Source organism: Aquarana catesbeiana, linkage group LG04, assembly GCF_042186555.1.
Source record: "Aquarana catesbeiana isolate 2022-GZ linkage group LG04, ASM4218655v1, whole genome shotgun sequence".
Classification (NCBI taxonomy): domain Eukaryota; kingdom Metazoa; phylum Chordata; class Amphibia; order Anura; family Ranidae; genus Aquarana; species Aquarana catesbeiana.
In genome coordinates this window covers 575,974,981-575,997,935 of record NC_133327.1, presented here as the reverse complement: position 1 = coordinate 575,997,935, position 22,955 = coordinate 575,974,981, and the positions used below count along the sequence as shown (strand labels likewise).

The window sequence follows — 22,955 nt, the reverse complement described above, 5'->3', positions numbered from 1 at the left end:
GGACTGCCTGCACATTAGAATTGCTGCTTGTAGCTGTGTACAGCTCTATTACGGAGAAAGGTGAGTACAGCATTAACATTCTGCTGTTGCACTGCCAGGAAATTTGCATGCACTGATATCAAGTCACTAAAGGCTTCTCTTAGGTGCAGTAACTTAAAATATTTCCTACATAATACAAAAGTCTGCACTGCCATAATGCAGAAGAGCAGAGTCATACTATCACACCTGCAACTTTTCCTCTACAAGTCCAGTTCCACTACTACCTGGGCAACCACAAGTAGGCCTAATGGGATTCAGTCAATTCTCAACCCTTCGATGAGCAGCAAAATCTTTCCAAAGTGTGCTTAAATGTTTACTGGATATAGAAAGGCTTGAGGTATACAGAAAGAAAGGCAGCTGAAAAGACACAGTATACTTTCCTCTAATTTCAGTGACAAGTCACATAAGTATGCACAAACTATCTGTGCCTTCCCAGGTTCGAATGGCGACATAAGTACCAGGAAACATTTCTTTTCTTTACTGACCATCATCTTTAACGAGAATCGGTTCAAAAGTTAATATATATTTTTCATAACAGCTGTTAAATGCATACAAGTCTTACTAAATAATTAATTGGGGTATATAATCCACTTTGAACATTCAGTATAACGCTTATAATAGGCCTTGCATATCACATTGACCATAGGTTTCCTAAAAGTGATTATTAAATGTTGGCAACTATGCCACACCAGGCTTAAAAAGAGTCTACAAGGGTTGTGGTGGGCACCGAGGCACACAAAAAATCTGCATATTAGAGCTAACACAACCATCCTTCTTCACATACCGTTGTTCTTGCTACTGTAAGAAAACAGGTAGTCCAATCTGGTATATTCATAATGTTTTGCTATAATAACACCTTAAAATGCCAACAGTTGACAGCAATTCCAGGATAAAGTTCAGCTGTGATGAATATTACTGGAATATACCGTCTTGACAAGTTTTTAAAAAATACACGTATTGTGGACTTCAGAATGAAGAGTCAGTTTAAGCAGATTTATCACTTAGTGGATTCATTCATAAACATCCATCTCCAGAACCTGAATGGATCTGTTAGGCAGCACAGAGGAAATCTATCAGTGTGTGCTCAGATACAAATAACCTAAGCAGGAAAGCCATACAATAAGATCTCCAGTGAGGATAAGGGTGTATTAGGTGTGCGTCTGGGCGTGAATAAAAGAGGAACAAACCCCTCTATCTAATCACATAACTGCCAGCCTACCCATGGCACAAACAGAACCTCCACCAGCAGAAAGCAAATAAAGATGCTTACTGATTAGATCTCATAGTAAGGGATGGCAAACTGCCAAGCCATGTCCAGCTTGATGCTAAGCGTCTTTTATTGCAAAAAACTGGTACCCTAGCATGCAAGCGCCAACTACGTAGCTGGCAAAACGGTGCCTAATTCAATATGAAAGGAGCCATTGCTCCTGCCTTTGGAATAATCAGCTACTTCAGCGTCTCCAAAGGGCATCTCAATTTTTATACGTTTCACGTAATAAATGCACCCGTGGTTGTTGAACGTAAAGATTGGCAATCACATGACAAGGAAATCAATTTTGTTTACGTTGGATGAATCAAAATTCCTGACTGAAGCACCGGCGTCCCTCACTGCAACTCCTTCACAAATGTTATCATTGTCTCCACTGACAGTCCCTCCCACGGCACAGCATTGTAGCTTTAGATTAAAAGTGCCCATAGATAAATGATAACTGTAATGTGAGAGCTTAGCAATGCTTTCTACACCCCTAGCCTACAATTATGGACAAGCTAGGCAGCACTAATACGAAGATTAAAAAAAAACAAAAAAAGTTTGAATCAAAACAATTCTTTTCTGTATTTAGAATTTCACACCTTAACCAAATGTCACTGAATCTCTCCATATCACAAATTAATATGAGGGACACCTTTTTCTTTTGTATTTCAAAGACAAACTTGCACAGTTACGCAGCCATCATTATCCTCTTCAGTGCCTTTTACAGGCTTTCAAATTAACGATTTATCAGTATTTAAAGAATGTGCACACTATTACAGAGACATAACACATACAAGTCTAATTATAAATACGTGTGCAGTTACCCATAGCAACCAGATTACAGCAGTCAGCATAATGGAAGATTATTTGTAATTGACTGCTATGCTTTCCAACACTTGCGCTTGGCCTTATTAAATAATATGGTTAACTATGCAATATTGCGTTCAGATAAACAGTCTATATATTTTTGTTACTGCTACCAATGTGGTACGACAATTAACCCAATAAATGCTGGGAAAGCCAGCAACATCTTCAGCCCTCTCAAGGCGATTTTAAATCTTTCCAGTGTAGGCAGCTAACATCATGCCCCCCGTTTAGGAACACAATTCCTCAGATGCAAGGAATACATTTGTGATTTCCTATGCATTTTGCAGACATTCTATGCTATATTTACAATGCAGCAGGGCCTTTATAATGACCGCATGTTAATTAAATCAATTCAAGCCATAGATGTGGGGAGGTCTTTTTGGTTTTTCCCTTTTTTGAGATAAATGTAGTATTTTTGGCAGCATGCCAAAAACAGAGGGCTGCATTCTGTCATTTTTAAAGTGTATAGATCAGAAACAATTGTATAAGTGAAAGCTGTTTGAACTGATTTGGCGTAAAGAATATTCATGTCTGTATATATACATCTCTAAGTGATCTTGTAAAAATGTGTTGTTTTACTCCCGGTTATAAGGAAAGTCCTGCCAACGAAGCAGCATGTGTGTGATAACAGAGATCTGGAAAATGTGCCTTTCTTGACAACTAGTAAAAAGATAATGATGCCTTGCTACTACTACATGGGTAGTACCTGTCTGTTTAAACAAAGCAAGGAGCTGATTGCAGCTTTTCAGATTGCACGCTATGGTATTTATCTAAAGAATATAGAAAAACACAAAATGTCACAAAGGTCCATCTAGCGAAAGATCTAATTGTCTGGCTAAGCATGAAACTAATAAACAATGGTTGGCCATACACAGACAGATTTCTCATCACAGCAAGGGTGGTAGAACATTTGCCCAACCTCACTCAAGTCACAGGCAACTCAAAACAATCTTTTCTCTGGCTCCACTTACGTACAAATACAGGACACACACGAGAGAGCAAGATGGAAAAGATAGTTATCACTCTCTACTTAACCCCTATAGTTCGCAAGTAATGCTCAAATCAGCTGCGTAATTTGCAGATATGGAACTTGGTTTAAGTTTTGGTATGAGCGATACTTTATATTGCCAGTCTCAAATCACTTGACGGTAGCTGCATTTGACCCATGGTCTAAGAATACAAGTCCTGTGTCCTGTATTGTATGGTTAGAATATCTAGTTATCATTCTGTACGTAACCCCTCCAGTTTATAAGCGATGCTCCAATCAATTGTATCATTTGCTGATATGGAGTTGTATTTAGGTTTAGGTATGAGTGATACTTTATATTGTGGATACTTATCTAAGACACAGGATACAGCTAGGTATAGTAAACAGATTGATGTACTACAGGGGTCATTTAAACACTGATTGTTCACTTCAAATACTAAGATTATGGGAATTTCAATGTTTTAAATTCCCCTGAAGCTAACTGAGTACATCTAGTGTACACAGGTTGGAGTAAAATTTACCCCGTTGGTATTTGAGCCCCATGGTCCTCTCCATTCCATGCTCTACACAAGTGGGTAACAACTCAAGAACCAGAAGCTCTCTGTTCTAAAATGTCATCACTTGATGACTTTGATGCTATGTCAACCCAGAGGAAAAGATATCCAAATATATTCCTGGTTCTTATTTTAAATCACAAAAGAACAGCAAGTAGCTGAAAACATAACAAAGCTTATTTAATAGCATAATGCAAAAAATAGGGCGCCATAGCCAATAACAGACAGTCAGGAAGAAGGTTAGTAGTCAGTCACACCTCTAAAATAACTGGAAACTACTTTCTGATTGCTCACTTTGGCTTTAGCAAACCCATTGCACTTTGTATGGCCTTATCAAATACAACATTGTGTGATCGATAAAAAGGTAGATCTTATTTTTTTTAAAAATCTCTTTATAAACATATCTGTACACAAGACTAGCACAACCTGTAGGTGTCACAGTGCAGGAAATGCAGAATGCTGGGCATGCTAGCACTTTTAGTTGCTTGGAGTTGGTGGGCTTTAACTTGAGAGTCCATCTATGCCAGCTGAACGTAAACCCAGCTGAAGCATCTAATTACGTTGTGTTTATTTTGTTTGTTAGTTTCAACCCTATCTCATACTGGATCTTGACTTGAACTGTCTAGTGGGATTAAGAGGAACTCTTGACTTTTAGTAGGTGACCCACTAGTGTTATTTTTACATATACATTTTCACTACTAAAAAATATATATAGTATTCTTGTAAGTAAATTGAACCAAAATTAGAGGTCTTGCTATTAGTCTAATTTAACCACAATAAATGTAATTGTCTTTATAGCTAAACACTAGACCTATCAAGAATCCCATTTCTGGCAGTATTTGTATATGCAGAAGGATGTGTTCTGTAGAGATTGAATTTTGCACCTGATAGAACAATCCTTAGATCCATTTCAACTTAGTGTAAAGATTACACAGAACACCATTTACTGAACTACCGTGCATTCGGAATTTGCTTGTTAAAGAACGTTTGAAATAATCCCTGAAGGAACTTAGCTGTATTTTTAAATGGATCCAAATCTCTGGATTAAAACTATTAATGGATCAAAGGCTGTAAATGCAGAAACCTGTTAGGATTACATTTTAAAAAAAAGTTGCTATATCCTTAGAGGTAATAGAAGCAAACTGACACAAACTGTAAAAACAGATCCAACTGAAGACATCTATTTGGTACAGTAGCATCAAACCCAGCATGTGGAATTTATCAATTGAGTGACCTGTTTGGGACAATGGCAAGCAGTCTGCTTTTAATTCCTTCTTGACAGATACTGTGTTTTGTCTTTTAAACAGAGCTCTCCGATATGTAAATACGATGTTACATCACTCTAGCGTTACTCCATATTTGGTTATTTAGAATGACTTTGGATCTCTAAAGGCTACAGATCCCTTCCACCAAGCTCTGGCTTCATTAATCATGAGCTGCTCTTTTGCTGCAGGTCCCTTCAATGAAAGACAGCAATTGGAAATGGTCACTGGAAACTTGGCCTTCAGGAGAGGAAAGAAGCTTAACCCCACACACACCAAAAGCAGCAAACCAGTGCTTCCATTCTTTCGCACATAGTGTGAAATAGATCTGTGCACATTACAAGCACTACCTGCACTCTTTTGTCATATACAACTAGAGATCTGTTTCATCCCAAATGACCTGAAGTTGTTTATACTGAATGACTTGCAAATACAGAACTGTTTTAATGTCATTTTTGTAGATAGCATAAGGCTATACAGTCGTACATTTTCTTGCTAAGGTACAATGTACAAACATGTTGGGAGACTAAAGCTGGCTATATATTATACAATATTTTTGTTCAATTTCCTTTATATTTACCTTCAACTATGTAGTGCAAGGGCCTGCCTTATTGCATACAAATTATAAGTGTTTAGGTTTGACCTCATATTATATGGTTTTGGTAAATCTAAAGGAAAGTTGTATAATGTATGGCCAGCCTAATATATGTAAGACCAAATCTGCCAATAAGCACTGTATGGGTACGGGAATCACAACCAAATATCCGATCAGTTACAATCAGACATTGACTCTTTAGGATTGACAGTTTGGTAGCACATCCATTAGTGTAGGGAGGCATTAAAAATCAGTATCTAAAGCCTCTTGTGTTCCTTAAAGATTCTCAACTAAAGCAAAACGATCTACAGGATTTAGCTGCAATTGTATATGGCCAAAGCTCAAAAAGATCCTGTTGTTTAAATAATCTGGTCAGCCAGTTGGATCTGCTGGCTCAAGGCTAGCTTCATACCTGAAATCTGGCACTGATAATGAATCTAGGATGATTTCATAAGTTTGCCAGATATTCTAGTCTACAGACCCATCATACACCTACTCTGACATTGAGGGTAAAGAACAAAACCTAAACTGCAATGCTGAGTTTACCATCACCCCATCATATGAGGTTTTTAAAACAATACGGAGCAACCAGTGATAAAAAGTTCTAGCTAGAATAACATACGGTAAGTATAATACTTTTGATCGGTCCAGAAGATCCACAAAACTCAAAAACATTTGAAAACGCTTGGTTCTTCTCATTATGCATGGACAAGAACCCCAAAGGATGATTCATTTCCACAAAATTCTGCCACCCAGAAAGACTATGCTTGTCTCCCCTGCGGAACAGGAGCTGGTAGTATGTGCCAGACACTCCTGTAGTTCACAACACCATCCATCTTGCATTGGGGAGAGAGCTACATTAAGATGTAACTGTTTGATTTTCTCACACAGTGACCTGATACTAAATACACTACCCAGTGCTCTTTCTCACACTGTGCTGGGCTGCAGAGTCAATTCACATTTCATTGTCTGTGTCTAAAAGGTTAAAACAACAGATACAAAAGAGAGGGGATCTCATAAAGAGTAATACACTTGTGATCTATTCTTGGGAATGAGGTTTGTCTGGAGTTGAAACGGCAATTCCAGGACTACAGCAGTTTTATAATATCATTTCCGCAACGCTGAAAACTTCATCAGGTTTTAGAGTCTTGTTGTAAGTTCATAAAGGACGACAACTAAACTAATGGATTCCTTGTTAATGTATTTTAATGCTATAGGTTTTCAATATCTATTTTTTAATACAACAAATAAAAAAAAATCAGTGCTTGGCTCATACTGAAGAAATGTGGTTGTGTAAGCCGCAAAGAAAATAAAGATACATCTGTCAAAGCCACATCAGAGGTATGGGAAAGCACAGAGAGGCATTTATCATTTGGCTGAAGAGACAGGCTGCAGAGAGCGGCCTTTCCTGTCAAACCAACCTTTTGAAATTTCCAACATGCCCTTAAACTTTTCGAATAAGCATGTCTGTGCGCTTCAGCAACTGCCCTCTTTACTCTGGTCTGGCCAGTCGAAAATGGCATCTTAAAGTCAAGGTCAGGGTGTCACTATGCCATGGGGCTGTGTTTAATTACAGTCTGCATGCTGACAGCCACTATGGATCCAAGGCTAGCTGAAACATGTTTTAACCCTTGCAGCACCTACTTTAGATGTACTCTGTTTTTCTGCTGGGTTTAAAGAATTCTGAAGCTTTGTGAAATAAATTTTTAGAATACTTTACATTTAAATGCCTTTAGATAGGGATGTTCTACAAATTAGAAATAGATGCAAGCTTAGTAAATTAGGCAAATAGCAATGTGTAAAGTGCAGTAGGCCATAATAACCAATCATCTTGCATTGTTGCTGACTGCTGCGAACATGAAATCTGATTGGTTGCTATGGGTTATTTCCTATGCTATGGCTGCTGCTTAAACACCTTACGTATGACTCTTAGAACAGTGAAACTGTTTGTGGAGCCTGTGAATGAGAAGTCATAATAATACTTTTATCAACTTAGAAAGACATTGTCATAGATGACCTTGTGTGCACCTAGTACAAGGACATCACACGTCAAATGAAACTTTTTCATAGCAAAGGTCATGTTTTTCAAGGTACCAAGAGAAACATACAGTAACGTTCCACTCATCGGATTTACCTGCTGCATTTTCCTGTTTTGGACAAATTCCTCGAGATGACGTTGACAAACAGTCGTCATCCTCCGGAGTGACCTGGATGCCAACCTCCACAGGATTGGACGCTTTCTTCAGTTCACTTGGCGAAGGCGAGGGCGGCTTATCCACAGCCTTCTCTAAGCAAAGGCTGCCATTGCATTGTTTCCGTTTGTGCTCAATAAAAATAAGAATGTCCCCCAATGGGAAGTTCATCTGACACTGACCACAGGTAAGAAGGTCATGATCCCCTTCTCCAGTTCCCAATGTGCTGTTGTCTGGTTCGTCGTCTGTTAAAATGGCTTCGACAGGTTCGGCTGCAGGATGGAACACAAAAGAAAAAAATATCAGCTCTCTTGAGAAAGAGAAAATAGGGGGAAAATAGAATGCAACCCATGCTACTTACAACTACTTACTACAAACTCTACAGATATCAATGCCTTTAACAGACTGGTGGAACCAACGTAACCTGGAAAAATGTCAGGGTTTCACCAGAACTTGCACCCGTTGTTATGAGCATGATGAGATGATATTGTTAAAGCTTGTGAATGTATGTTGAACAAATACCTATGTAAATTTTGCTTGAAAAACGATTTAACCATTGGTCTTTACATTGCCCTAGCCTAAAATGCTGTTTGCAGCTGTCATCGGAATGAGGAAAAAAAGGAGCTGACATGTTCTGTATATGAATCAGAATAAAGCGGGGGGGAAATACTGGCTTCAGCAAAAATCAGCTGAAGATGCATCCTCCGAATACTTCTGAGTGATCGATACAAGTGCAGCAGTTATCAATTTATTTTCAACGTGGCCAGAGAAGCTTCTAAAATATATTCCAAACGTGTTTACACTCATGTTTCACCATCATGTAGAAGTCAGTGTGGTCAAGTGAATGCCACATTTCATAACAGCTGATAGGACTCTATTCCTTAAACTTGAAATACCTATTCTACTGCTGTCAAACTTGACAGATTGTCTGCATGGACTTCCAAGTCGTTTTATAAGATGGCTAAAATAATGCCTCCAAAGAAACCCTATTGACGGTGTCAGTGCCCTGTCGTTCTTAGAAAGCAGCTTAGTGACAATATTTCCCTTTGCAAATAAATGAAAATCCTAACAAGCCAAAAAAAATTTTTAAAAAATGAAAGAAAAAGGTGCCCTGCAATTTGTCACATGAAGACAACGGTGACACCACAATGTCAATTAAAGCACAAAGAAAACCCATTTTGAAAATATCAGGGTGCCCAACATAACTATCAAACAGTTAATCACTCTGACCTTCTTAAGAAGACTGCCAATTTCACATTTTAATGAACTTAAAGCCACAGAGAATCAAAAAATAGATTTTAATTTGGTGGCAGACTATTGGAACAGATCTCGGTAAAGTGCAAAAATCTACTGAACTCAGGTTAAATTTATTTCAGCCCCACGCAGAGTGAATATTAAAGGGGGAGATCTGGAGTAGCTCCCAGTTGAGCAACATGAAAGACACAAGAGTGATACCTCACTAGACGTGAGCCTCAACTAGGACAAAGTCCTTCCATCCCAGAAGTTTTTGCCTTTAGGACTGCAGACCTTTACATCACCCCTAACTGTATAGGGGTTCCATTTGACCACAATCATATAGATCTCTTTCTTGATGTCTTATTCAAGCATGATCACTTAATTCCATGCCGCAATGAAGGGATGCATATCAGCAATAAAGCTCATGAATTGTACTGACAAGCAGAGATGAATTCATTTCACAATTAGGTAGACTATAGAGTTAAGTTAATGAATGGGTCACATGTCATTTCAAACACTGAATCTGCTAAATCTTGTAATGGATTAAAATGAAATCAATATCAGGTATAAAAATAAACTGAAATTCAGTGGCATTCTGGACTGTCAAATCATTGAAGATGTAGTCATGTTAATGAGGCTCAGGAATAGTTAAAAAGACAGGAGCATAAAATAGGCAAAAGTCTACTGAGTGCTGTCACCAGCTTGATTTACAATCAAAACCAGGAAATGAAGTGGTTATTCAGAGGTAGCTGATTACTCCTCCACATTTCACCTAATTAATTTTATAGGAGGCAAAGTTCTTGAAAATAACAAGATGATCAGATGTACAGATATAAAATCCATAACCTTAACATTTCCGGCGCACTCGACGTAAATTATATCTAATTAGCTGGGAATACATCCTGATAAATAAGTACAATCTACATGGCGTTCAACACATATATTTGGCAACTGATGTATAGAAATAATGCAGGAAAATGATTTCATTATCAAGTGTTGCCATTATTATTAAAATGAGATTCAGTGGAGTCTATGGGTGACAGCTCAGCCACATTGCACACGTGTAAAAAAAGGTGTATGGACATGAAACCTGTGTTCAATTTCACACGGACGCTGGACTTTGGTAGTAAAATGTAAACCTGGCGAGTCATTAGGGTGAGTTCGAGTTTCTGAACTTTTGTAATTAATCGTATTCTGGCGTGTCGTTCCTATTCTCCCTGGAAGAAAATACTTGCACTTTCTCATTGACGGTTGGAAGTGCAAAGCAGGGAACAGCTTAACACAATAATAATGTTATCCTGTGCCCGGACTAGTCTGGGATTTGCTATAAATAATAAAGATCTCGGGCCGGACAGCCATCGTTTTTGATGTGAACTTTGCAAATAATAATGGCACAATGGGAGCTTGAACAGAGGGCTCTATCCCTCCCTCTTCCTCTCTCTGTCCAAACACGTGGATGAAAGGCAAACATGTCAGACAGTCAACAAGGAACCTCTCTGTTTTAGGAAAAACCTGTTTCCCTCCCCTCCCCCCTCTCTTACACAAGACTTCTTGCTTCCCTTCATCTGAGTTAATAGAGAACAGAACAATGTAAACTTAAAGAAAAAACAAAGGTCTAGAACTCGGAATGTCAAAACTCAACTCAAAAAATAAACAGACTACTTCTTTAGAAATAAAACAGGATATAAAATGTTAGCTGGAGCAATGTTTTTTTTTGTTTTCCTCTTAAACACAAAATTAATTTTTAAATGTAATATATTGCGTAAACACGTCATCTAGTTTCTAGAAGCCAAATGTTTCCACTTTGCGCATTCTTATTTTTCAAAACCTCAAATATTTCCTTTAAGAGGATCAAGAGCATGTCTCAGACGTTAACATATGTATATATGGTTAAAACGCATGACCGGCAGCCAAAGTGTGAAGGAGCAATGGGCTCAATTTTTTTTCCAAGGTAGTTTAATTCATGGTCCGTATTGCCTCATTTACATAAAGCAACATAAATTGTGGATATGGACAAAGAAATGAGAAGGAGGAAAAATGTGCTTCCCATTCCCCCCCCACCATGAAGAAAAACAAATTATGAAAATGTAGGAATATGTGTTGAACTGGTCAGGTTCAAGTTTGTACATGTTTCCTGATCTCTCTCTGCTCCCTAGCGGTCAGGTCTGGTATCACAAAGCATGTCTTAAGTGAAACCTCATGTTGTCGATCAAGTCCCCCGGAGCTCCCTTGGCAATGGGGAGGGGGGTGAGCAATACCAGAAATAAACATTAAAGCAGTCAACAAGAGCAAAAAATAACAGACAATGGAGAAATTCTAACCCTACGTCTAATCTGAGATCTAAGCTTAAAAACTTAAGCTTTAGCTTGATGTGAGAATGAATCGTTGAACGAACCTCCTCGAAAGTCCCATAGGGAAAATAATGCTATAGGGTCATATGTGGTTATTTGTTACATTGTAACTTTGCTGCTCTTTCTGTTGGTACGTTAGAAGGTCATCAACCCAAGGTAAATCTACTGAGAAAATGAGCCACTATTTATTAATGATGAAAAACACAATTTCCTATCATACTGATCAATATCTGGAAATTGGAATGAGCTGCATGAGCTCGGGGGGGGGGGGGGGGGGTGAGACCTGTCAGGTGGACATCAAAACACCTGGAATGAAAAAAAAAAAAAAAGGAAAAGAAATTCAAAAATCCCCAGTGCTCGCCTCTAGACATTCCAGGGTTGTTTAGAAAAATGCGGACGCCATTAAGAATACATACATGTAGATGGTTTAAGCAGGGCTGACAGAGATCATACGCATGGTAATTTTACATTGCAAGTTTACAAGCTGCTGACAATTCACTCATTGTTTCCGAGATGAGGGAAAACGACTACGGCTCCTTTCAGAAAAAATAACATTAATAATTTCCTACAGAATACCCTCCACACTTTATTTATTTATTTTTTTTAACGTTTTGTAGATTACAACTCGACAGTCAATTTGATTCCTTCGACAGAAGATCTGCCTCTTCTGATCATTTTTTTTTTCCTCTCTCTCTCTCTCCCTCTCTGCTGACTTTTTTTTTTTTTTCTGGAGATTATTTTGCTTTTCCTGTCTCAGTTGTTGGCAAGAAGCTCTGCACACGCGGTGCTTGTAAACATTCAGACACGAGGATTTTTCCCAATCAAAATCCACTTCCACTTTTTTGAAAATCTTCCAAAAAATAGTAAAAGAGAGAGAGAGCGAGAGAGAGGGAGCGGAAGGGATTTCCTCTGCCAGCTGCAAACGAGGAGAAGTTTTGAAAGAAGAGTTTGGGGAGAGATTTCTTTGAAAAGGGCTGCTTGCCTGGAAACATCAGATCTCCCCGTGCAGCACACACACACACATACTGTGTGCCTTGCTCTCACAGGGCTCCATGGAGCAAGCTCGCTACAGCAGGACAGAAGCAACGCAGGGAGCAGACTCAGACCCTCAGCTCGCCTTCCCTTATGCAAAAACCACAAAGCCCTGATCCCTTTGCTAAACCTTGCACCTAAAGGTTGCAGCGTTCAAACTTCAATGATAAAGAAGAGTTTGCCTTTCAAAGGACAGCGCTGTGCCTCCTTTGGTGCATTTAGGTTCATCCGGCATGCAAGCTTGAGTTCATGGCTGCACGATCCCTGTCAAATGTCCAGTGTGGATTCCTCAAGGCATTTTATTCCCACAATTTCTTTAAAAAAAAAAAAAAGAATAAAAAGTAGCTGATCTCTACAAACTAGAAGAAAGTGAAAGCTATTAAGTCAAGATGAAATTACTTTTTTTTTTTTTCCTCCCTTTCTCACCTTTGTACAAAACATCTGTGAAGCTACGTCCGCCTGCAGGTAAAGCACGGATTAAGCAAGGTACTTACGTGAGTATTCCCGTTTGCTTAAGTGCTGGGGCTTGCCTTGCTTGCGGCGAGACATGTTGGTTGGTGGGTGGCTTGTGAGAGCTCGGTTCACATCGGGAGAGCAGGGTTAGAGAGAAGGAGACTCCAGAGAAAATACCTTCATCAAATGCCTTTGACATCCAAAATAAATTAGAAATAATACAAAGATGGTGCGGGGAAGATGAATTGTGGGACAGCCGTCATGCCTTTTTTTTTTTTTTTTTTTTTTTTCCTTTTTGGAGGGGGGTGAAAAAAAAAAAAAGAAGAGAGAGAGAGAGATAGAGAAGGAGAGAAATGAAAAAAATGGCAAAAGCCCCCCTGAGCTGCAAGTTCAAGTGCGGACGTGACGTCCCTGCAAACTTGAACGTCAGGAGCTGGATGGACAGAGACATACAAAACATGGGCAGGGCCAGGGGGAGAGAAGAGGAGGAGGGACGGCAACACCAATGGACACTCATAAGGGGCTGGACAGGAAAACCAGACCCGGGCAAGCCAATGGACAGTGATCGGAAGGAGAGGGGGTGGGAATGAGGGCACTCACAGTACAAGGGGGAGGGTGAGGAGAGAGAGAGAGAGAGAGAGAGAGAGGAGATGGGGCTAGACACAAGCTGCTGCTTATTGAAAGAAAAAAAAAAAATAAAGAAGCACAATGTTGAGCTGGAATCTGATCCTGCTGTGGAGATAGCACAGAGGAAAGAGATCACAGCCTCTATCACATAAACACACTCTATACGTCCAACCCTGGGAGATCCAAACAAACACTCACAGGCTGCGGAATCAGCAGAGAAGAAAGGTGACACACAAGATGATGCTGGACTAGGAAAGGCTGCTCAGGTCCATGATGAACAGGAAAAGGGGGGGGGGGGGCACAACTATGCGCTACCTACAGGAGCAAAAAACTAAAAAGTTTTCCAGATGGGAAAAATGACAGATAAATAGAAGTTAAACAAGAGGGAGGGGTTAGGAAGTTGAATTAAAAAAAATAAATAAATAAATAAAAACTTACTCTGGGAAAGGAGGGGGATAAAACAACACTTTAAATTTTACTATCTGTCACAATTATGTTTTGTGCCTTATGTTACCTATGATGCAAATTAGAATAAGCAATGCAATCTACTTATATCTGCGTTACAGAATGTTGATTGCGTGATTATTCCATCAAATGTTTACTATTTAATATTTATAAACCCTTACACTCATACATATAAAACATGTAATATATAGATAGCTATATATATATCTATCTATATAGAGAGAGAGAGATATTGATATAGTTATAAATGCATACATATAAAACATGTTTTTTATATATATATCTATATAGATAGATATATCTATCTATATAGATATAGAGATATATTAATATAGTTATAAACCTTGACACTCATACATATAAAAACATGTAATATACTATATACATATCTATGTATTTCCTGTATAACATTCATATATATATATATATATATATATATATATATATATATATATATATTTATGTGTGTGTGTGTGTGTATTATCTATATATATATATATATATAGATATATATATATATATATAGATATATATATATATATATATATATATATCTATATATATATAGATATAGATATAAACTAGACAAAAGTAAGTGGATAGATAGATTGATCAGTCTAGGATAGATAGGTAAAGTGATAGGTAAAATATGAATGCATGTCATAAGAAACATTTTAGAATACCCAAATTATGTGGCAGGATAGATAGATAGATAGATAGATAGATAGATAGATAGATAGATAGATAGATAGATAGATAGAAAGATAGATAGATAGATGACATTTTAAACCTGAAAAGGTTGTGGCAAAGTATAAGTAATTAAGTAGGAGGAGGAGGGGATGCTCAGGATAGATAGATAGATAGATAGATAGATAGATAGATAGATAGATAGATAGATAGATAGATAGATAGTAGATATATTGAAGATGAATGCATGCCATTTAGGATTGAAAATGTTGTGTCGGAGCAGAAAGAGTTAAGTAGTAGGAGGGGGTGTTTAGGATAGAATAATAGATAGATAGATATATTGAAGATGAATGCATGCCATTAGGCACATTATAGGAGTAAAAATGTTTTGTCGGAGTAGAAGGAGTTAAGTACGAGGAGGAGGGGTTGTTCAGGAAGGAGAGATAGGTATGTGCAGACAATGAAGCAGGGAGGACATAAGATTCTATAGCTGGAAGGCCACAAGAAACAAGGGCAGAGTTCAACTGGTTTAAGGTGACTGGTAAAGCCAGCCAGTGGTCAGAGAAACACAAGTGCTCAGAAGGAATGAAAAGACGTCCAAAGACTTGCCTTGGCCAGTGCAACTTAAAGCAGAAAAAAACTGTATCTAGAACAAGCCAATAAAATAAGATGTCAAGTGCTGTTTTCAGAACTGCTATTGCCATTCTTTAAATCACTATTTTGTCCAGCAAAGTATTATCTGCTAGCTGAGTAAATTCTATACCGAGAGATTCAGCTTATAAAACTTCTATACTTAGTGGTATTCCAAAAATGTGAAAAAGTTGCAGGCAAAGGTGACACAGAAAAGGCTTGCTCATATTCATTATTTTTAGAATGGGGTGCATAGTGTCCCTGTAGGACTATAAAAATCTAAATGGTCCCTTTAAGAAAATAAGTTAAAAGGACAATGCAAATTGGTTCAAATTTATGTCTATTTTCAACTTTCTAGTGATCGATAATAAAAAGGATACTAGTGGTGGAAATGAGTGTCTTAGTCTTATGTCAGAGCCATCCCATGTTAGTGAATTGTAGAGGTACTCTAAGATAAAGAAAAATAATGTAAAGTAAACTGTAGCTGTGTTTCTACTGACAGGACTTTGTCTTGGGGGCACAGACGGCTTTGAAGAAGCTTATTAAGGAATGTGCAGAAAAGCTGTTGGAAATAAGACTCTGCCTGAATCCTACACACAAGTTGCTGCTGGCAGAGAGCCCTGTATATTAGAGGCAATGTAGTTCCAGCAGTAGCACCCCCTTGGATCTGAAGTTTATTCACAAACAGTGAACTTCCCAGTATAATCTACAGAGGGAAAAAAAAAAAAAGAGTCTCAACAAGGTTACAAAAATTCTTCCAATCTTAAAATCGAGAGGCAAATTAGTGGAACGCGTAGGTAGGATTGAGAAGGTTCTTCATTGGGTCCATTCATTGCATCAACAGTGTCCTCCAGAACTTTAAGCTTGGCTAAAAAAAAAAGACTTTCCAATCGATATCTACCACTTCCTTTTGTTGGCATACATTTTTAGCAAGATGCGGAAATGCAGTGGGCAGGCAACAAGCAGGACTTCTGAAATCTGCTTTCCAAACTGTGCTGGGTGCAATGTTTATTCCAAGGAGTGTATTATAAATTAACGTATATGGTGGGAAAAGATAACATGTTAAGTTCTTTAAATCAGCATAACGCTGATGCATCATTTCTGACTCTGCATTATTTATTGTCATTTGCATTAGTGCATGTATAAAGGGGGGGGGGGTGTTTACATTCAAAGAGTGGGAGGAGTTTGGAGGTATGGCTTCATGTCATACATTCTGCATATGTTTCTTAGCGTACCTTATGAGGAAAACATATATTTATCTAGATATCCCACTGAAGTACTTGCTAGCATCTAAAGGCATTCAATGGGCTCATTTGAATTCTTCACTTCGGGGCTGGAAATTTTTGCACTCGATGTGATGGAATTTTTGATATTATTAGAAACCATTAATTAATTTGATTATTATTCTTGTACAGATTTTATGGAGTGCCAGCAATTTACACTGGGCTGTACAATCTCTAAAGGGTTTACAGGTATTATGAAGAGGAACCTAGGCAAAAGTAGACAACGCCTAGCTTCTAGGAGTTGACAACCTAAAGAGCTGAATATTTTCCCTTTTTCTTGGCAATGAAAGTAAATATACTGGTTCATCAGTAATATTTCCCAACCCTCGCACTGTAAGAGCTTCAAAACTTGCTGTCAGATAATAAATTATACAAAAAAAAAATCATATGTTCTACAGAGAAAGACCTATGCCTATCAATAAATGACCAGTGAAAAGGCCTCTGGGTAAATATGCAGCACAATATACCTAAACACGTCTTATACTAGTACAAAGAATCTATTTAGGATTAAACATAAAAAATGCTCAAATCATAGTTGTAGAAATTATATTTTTAGCCCAATAATGTTTCAGGGATGTCAGACTTCAACCCCTATTTATATACATCGGTTTCATTTGCCACATTTCCAATTCATTTTTTTTTTTTTTTACTTTGTATTAGCCACACTGCAAACATCAGCACAATATCCTGAAAATTTGCAATGTTCGAAAAAAAAGAAAATCCATTTAGAAGTGTTATTCAAATTGCTATTTCCTATAGAGAATTGTGTAACCGTTAGCGTCTAGATTGCCCAGAACACATCTGTAGAAAATACAGAAAAAAAAAAAAAAAGAAATCACTTACCGAAGTAAAATATGCACCCAGCATCTAATATTGCTCCGCGCACAGGTATATTGATAGATGACACAGAGAGGAAATGTATGCATTGTTCTAATGCTCAGACCACACAGAGTAGCTTCTGTAATGAAAAACAATTAATTATATAAGTTTAAAAATGAGAGGGGAGGTTATGGAAAAAAATCCTTCAGTGGTTATTTTCAATCAATAAATTGCATTGTTATATTGATTTTCTTAAACAAAATTCACAATAAATTCAAAAGCACTTAGTTACAGTGGATTTATTTATTATTATGCAGCCGTTAGACCAAAGAGGTGACTTCCCAACCACAGTTCGAGAGCACATAAAGCTCTGTGTACACCGCCCTGTATATGCCCATAGATACTTTCTCTTCTACACTTTACTTATACCTTAAGATCGGTAAAACACAGCCTGCACTGTCATCGTTTTTAATTTTTGACACATGTGAAAATGTATCTGGATATTAGTAAGAATTTCTAGAATCTAAAGACCCATCAAGCCAAGGCTGGGCACCCATGAGTGATTTTTGTTAATGCCAACGTGCTACTAACAATTGCCCCAAATTGATCGCTAGTGATCTACTAAAGGCAAATAGACTGTTCACTTTGCAAGGCAATTTCTCCCAAAGCTTAGTGAATGTGGTAAAGCTTTGCCGGTGTTGTCGGGGTTGATTTACTAAAAGCAAATAGACTGTTCACTTTGCAAGGGAATTTTCCCAAAAGCTTTGTGAATGAAGTGAAGCTCTGCCGGTGTTGATTTACTAAAGGCAAATAGACTGTTCACTTTGCAAGGGCATTTTCCCCAAAGCTTAGCGCGTGAGATGATCTCTGCCGGTGTTGCCAGGGTTGATTACTCAAGGCAAATAGAATGTTCACTTTGCAAGGGAACTTCTCCAAAAGCTTAGTGAATGTGGTGAAGCTTTGCCGGTGTTGTCGGGGTTGATTTACTAAAGGCAAATAGACTGTTCACTTTGCAATGGAATGTTCCCCAAAGCTTTGTGAATGAGGTGAAGCTCTGCCGGTGTTGTCTTACTAAAGGCAAATAGACTGTTCACTTTGCAAGGGCATTTTCCCCAAAGCTTACTGCGTGAGATGAAGCTCTGCCAGTGTTGCCAGGGTGGATTTACTAAAGGCAAATAGACTGTTCACTTTGGAAGGGAATTTTATTCAAAGCTTAGTCAATGAGGTGAAGCTCTGCCAGGGTTGCATTACTAAAGGCAAATAGACTGTTCACTTTTCAAGGGAATTTTCCCCAAAGCATAGTGAATGAAGTGAAGCTCATCCAGTGTTGATTTACTAAAGGCAAATAGACTTCACTTTGCAAGGGATTTTTTTTTACAAAGCTTAGTGAATGAGGTGACACTTGGTGTCGCTGGGGTTGCATTACTAAAGGCAAATAGACTGTTCACTTTGCAAGAGAATTGTCCCCAAAGCTTAGAGAATGAGGTGAAGCTCTGCCGGCTTCCATTATCCAATCATGTGCAAGTAAAAATGCAGATTTTGTATTTATTTCCCTTGCATGTCCAAGACTCTCATTTAGGTGTGCTGCTCAAGTGTTCACAAACATTTTGCCATATAATGTACATAATGTATTGAAAAAAATGTCTGCTAGCCACACCTAAAATGAGAAATAAGAAGATAAAAAAATCGGTTTGGTCATGTGGGGTTGATTTATTAAAGCAGTTGTATTTCCAATATGACGACTTTTCTTCCTGTGGACAATTGCAGGTTTTATAATTATTTGCTTTAGAAGAATGTCTCCTTACCTGCTTGCCTTGTGAGTTATAGGTATATTTGTGGCTAATGACGTAGCCCGCGCATGCGCCATATGTCCAAAATTTTTCACTAAGCAGAGACCCTGCCAGAAAAGTGCAGTGTCTATGCCAGGGCTGCGTCATTTCCTATTGTCCACATCAGCCCCGACATCCCGCGATGCTTCCAATTAAGCCAGCAACAGGATAGTCTCTGATTTGCTCAAGGCTTGGATACGGCTATTAGTGCGCATGCGCTTGATTACGGAGAGGAAAATTATATTGGAATACAGACATGGAAGACCACAGTTGATATGGCGACAACTATTACAGAACAGCAGCATTTCAAATATAAAGTATTTTTACAGTAGGAATGATTTTTGGGCTTACTCTTAGTGCCCATTTTATTTCTAAATAAATATTTAGATTGTAATATTGGTTAAATCGTTTTTTCTTTTGGCGAGTTTACTACCATTTTAAAGGCAAATAAGACTGTTCACTTTGCAAGGGAAGTTTCACTTTGTTTAAAGGGAATTTTCCCCAGAGCTTAGAGACTGAGGTGAAGCTATGCTGACTTCTGCAAGCAAAAACTGTTTTTTTTTTATTGCACGTCCAAGAATCTCATATAGGTATGATAGTCAAGTATTCACAAACATTTGGCTATATAATGTACATAACGTATTGAACAAAATGGCTGCTAGCCACACGAAATATGAGAAATAAGAAGATAAAAAAAAAATCAGTATGGTCATGTACCACTCTATGGGGATGATTTATTAAAGGCAAAAAAAGAATGTTCATTTTGGAAGGGAATTTTCCCCAGAGCTTAGAGAATGAGGTGAAGATCTGCTGACTTCCATTATCCAATCATGTGCAAGCAAAAATGCTGATTTTATTTGTAATTTTTTTTCTTTCTTGCATGTCCAAGCATTTCATTAAGGTATGATGTTCAAGTGTTCCCATAACATTTGGCCATATGATCCAAAAAGTATTGAAAAAATGGCTGCTATTCACAAGTAAAATAAGAAATAAGAGGATAAAAAATCAATACGTACCTGTAACCACCTGGGGTTGATTTATAAAAGGACTAAAAGACTGTTCATTTTGTATGGGAAGTTTCTCCAGAACTTAGAAAATGAGGTGACGCTCTGCTGACTTCCATCATCCAATTATGTGCAAGCAAAAATTCAGGTTTTTTTCTTCTTCTTGCATGGGACTGGATATTCTTTGCAAAGTGTAAAATTTCAACACATTCACTGGGGAAAATTATATAGAAAGGTGATCCACACACCAATAGTTGCTCTTAACAAAATCTTCTCCTTTATTCAAGAACCACGGTACATAACCACAGATAAGGTCAGTTGACACGTTTCAGCCTATGAGGCCTTAGTCATAACTCATATATGCACTCAGTGAAATGGCTGTGGATCGGGCACCCAGAAGCTCTTTCATCTGTATGTAGTATGGGTAGCAGCACTGTCGCTTCTGTTTGAACTGGGGAAAATTCCCTTTGCAAAAGTGCAACTTCCTTTATGAACAGCCTATTTGCCTTTAGTAAATCAACCCTATAGAGTCGAATGGAATAGCGTTTGATTGCGTAAGTTAAGAGCACTGTGCGAACATTAGACTGTTCATTTTTCAAGGGAAATTTCCCCAGAGTTTAGAAAATGTAGTGAAGCTCTGCTGACTTCCAACATCCAATCATGCTCAAGCAAAAATTCTGTTTTTTTTTTAATCCTCCTTGCATGGGATTGGAAATTTTTTGCAAAGTGTGAAATTTTTAACACATTCACTGGGGAAAATTCCCTTGCAAAAGTACAATTTCCCTTGCAAAGTGAACAGGCTTTAGTAAATCAAACCCATAGAGTTGAAAGGAATCATTAATGTGTAATCCTTTCTACATGCTACGCTATATTGTTCCCTAAGTGTATAGAACAGTGATGGAGAACCTTGGCACCCCAGATGTTTTGGAACTACATTTCCCATGATGCTCATGTACTCTGCAGTGTAGGTGAGCATCATGGGAAATGTAGTTCCAAAACATCTGGGGGTGCCAAGGTTCGCCATCACTGGTATAGAATAATGTTTAACCACTAGTGATTAAGGGTGGGCAATTCTAGTAGCACAATCACATGAAAAAAAATAAAAAATCGCCCAACTGTGTGGAAACATGAAATTGTAAAATAAAAAAATTTAAAAATTCACATTTCTTTTACAAAAAAAAAAAAAAAAACGGTTGGAATTATTTTAAGCAAACTTTTTTTTTATTAGGATGGACAGCACCGACAAAGTGTAGAAGCCGAACCAGTCGTTATATATATTTCATTATCCTGATCGGTTAAAGTGAAGTCAGCCTTGGTTGTTAATGGTTACTGCACTTTGCACATCCTCATTACTACAAACACCGCCTTACATAATCCTCAAGTATTTTATCTTTTTTTTAGGTAGCTGACTGTAATGAATTTTCAGACATTATCGGCCATCTGGAGCTAGGAAAAGGCAGCCTGCTATATCTTTCTATGGGATCACTGGACAGGAAGTCAGCTGTGCACAGCCAAATATCTTTCCCCACAATCACCCAATTTATCTCAAATCTCCTCCCGTCTGATAAGATCTCAGAACTTTTTTTTCAGAAATAGCTATGAATGTCATTCACAAGTCCCTTGAATAAATCTTCATGTATTTCCTGTAATTATGATATGCACAGAGTGACACATTTGGTGAGATCTCTAGTATTCTGTATGCCATTTTCTCCAGAAATCTCTATAAATCACAGTGGTTATACTATGCACCTTTTTTTTTTTTTTCTTTCTTTTTCAGGCTGTAGTAAATAAAGGGAATGTTAAAATAATTTCTCGTGAGCCAGTTTTATTGTGTTTTTCAGTGGGATGCCTGCGGGGATTTTATATCTGTCTCATAATTACGGACAGTTGGGGCTTTATTCAATGGTCCTGGGGTGGCGTGTACGCAATTGCGGTCTGAAAACCAGTGCTCATGTTGTCGCTTGTTATATCCTTTCTACATTACTTTGGCTTCATCATCATTCTTAAAGGAGAATCACAGTGAGGATTAAAAGGATCGATTACCTTGGGCAAAGATTTATTCGCATTTTCGTACAATTTGGACCCGCATTTCACCATTTGTTTGCAATGCAATACCGATCTTCATTGGGCTACAGAATTATTCTGGACATGTTCGCTGGAAGAATGAAATATCAGGTGTGATTTGGAACAATAAATATATTAGTAGTTGGGACAAAACTTTGTTAACCACGTCAGCTCCAGAAGATTTACCCATCTTCATGACCAGGCCATTTTTTGCGATACGGCACTGCGTTACTTTCACTGACAATTGCGCGGCCGTGCGACTCTGCACCCAAATAGAATTGATGTCCTTTTTTTCCCTACAAATAACGTTTTTCTTTGTTGGTGGTATTTGATCACCTCTGCAGTTTTTATTTTTTTGCGCTATAAACAAAAAAAAAAGGCCGAGAATTTTGAGAAAAAATCCAATCCTTTTATTTTCTGCTATAAAACATATCCAATAAAAAAAATGTAAAAAATCTAATTTCTTCATCAATTTAGGCCAATATGTATGCTGCTACATATTTTTGGTAAAAACAATCCCAAAACGTGTATATTGATTGGTTTGTGCAAAAGTTATAACATCTGCAAACTATGGGATATTTTTTTTTTTTTTTTACTATTAATGGCGGTGATCAGCAAGTTTTAGCAGGACTGCGATATTGCGGCAGACAAATCGGACGCCTGACAATTTTGACACTTTTTGGGGACCACTGACACTAATACAGTGTTCAGTGCCAAAAATATGCA

The 22,955-nt window shown here is 37.9% G+C and overlaps 1 protein-coding gene and 1 long non-coding RNA gene across 7 annotated transcripts in view; one reads left to right on the top strand and one right to left on the bottom strand.

Annotated features, from left to right (window-relative positions):
- The window catches only part of BCL11A (BCL11 transcription factor A), a 203,617-nt gene extending 189,950 nt beyond the window's left edge, over positions 1 to 13,667 (bottom strand). Inside the window, exons 1-2 of one of the 5 annotated variants that reach the window (XM_073628108.1) lie at positions 12,795 to 13,667; positions 7,692 to 8,021 (exon numbers count right to left, since the gene is read on the bottom strand). In XM_073628108.1, coding sequence (XP_073484209.1) covers positions 7,692 to 7,920 — 229 coding nt within the window. In that variant the 5' untranslated portion in view covers positions 7,921 to 8,021; positions 12,795 to 13,667. Of the gene's footprint in view, positions 1 to 7,691; positions 8,022 to 8,120; positions 8,420 to 12,794 lie in introns of those variants that run through there. The other 4 variants (XM_073628107.1, XM_073628110.1, XM_073628109.1 and 1 more) reach the window with 4 other exon arrangements.
- On the top strand, positions 11,612 to 21,973 carry LOC141140686 (uncharacterized). Of its 2 annotated transcripts, none has more exons than XR_012243982.1 (2): positions 11,612 to 12,854; positions 21,567 to 21,973. It is a non-coding gene; the product is annotated as an uncharacterized lncRNA (long non-coding RNA). The 2 variants fall into 2 exon arrangements; XR_012243981.1 differs by having other exon boundaries at positions 11,612 to 12,862.
- Positions 21,974 to 22,955: the final 982 nt, after the last annotated feature.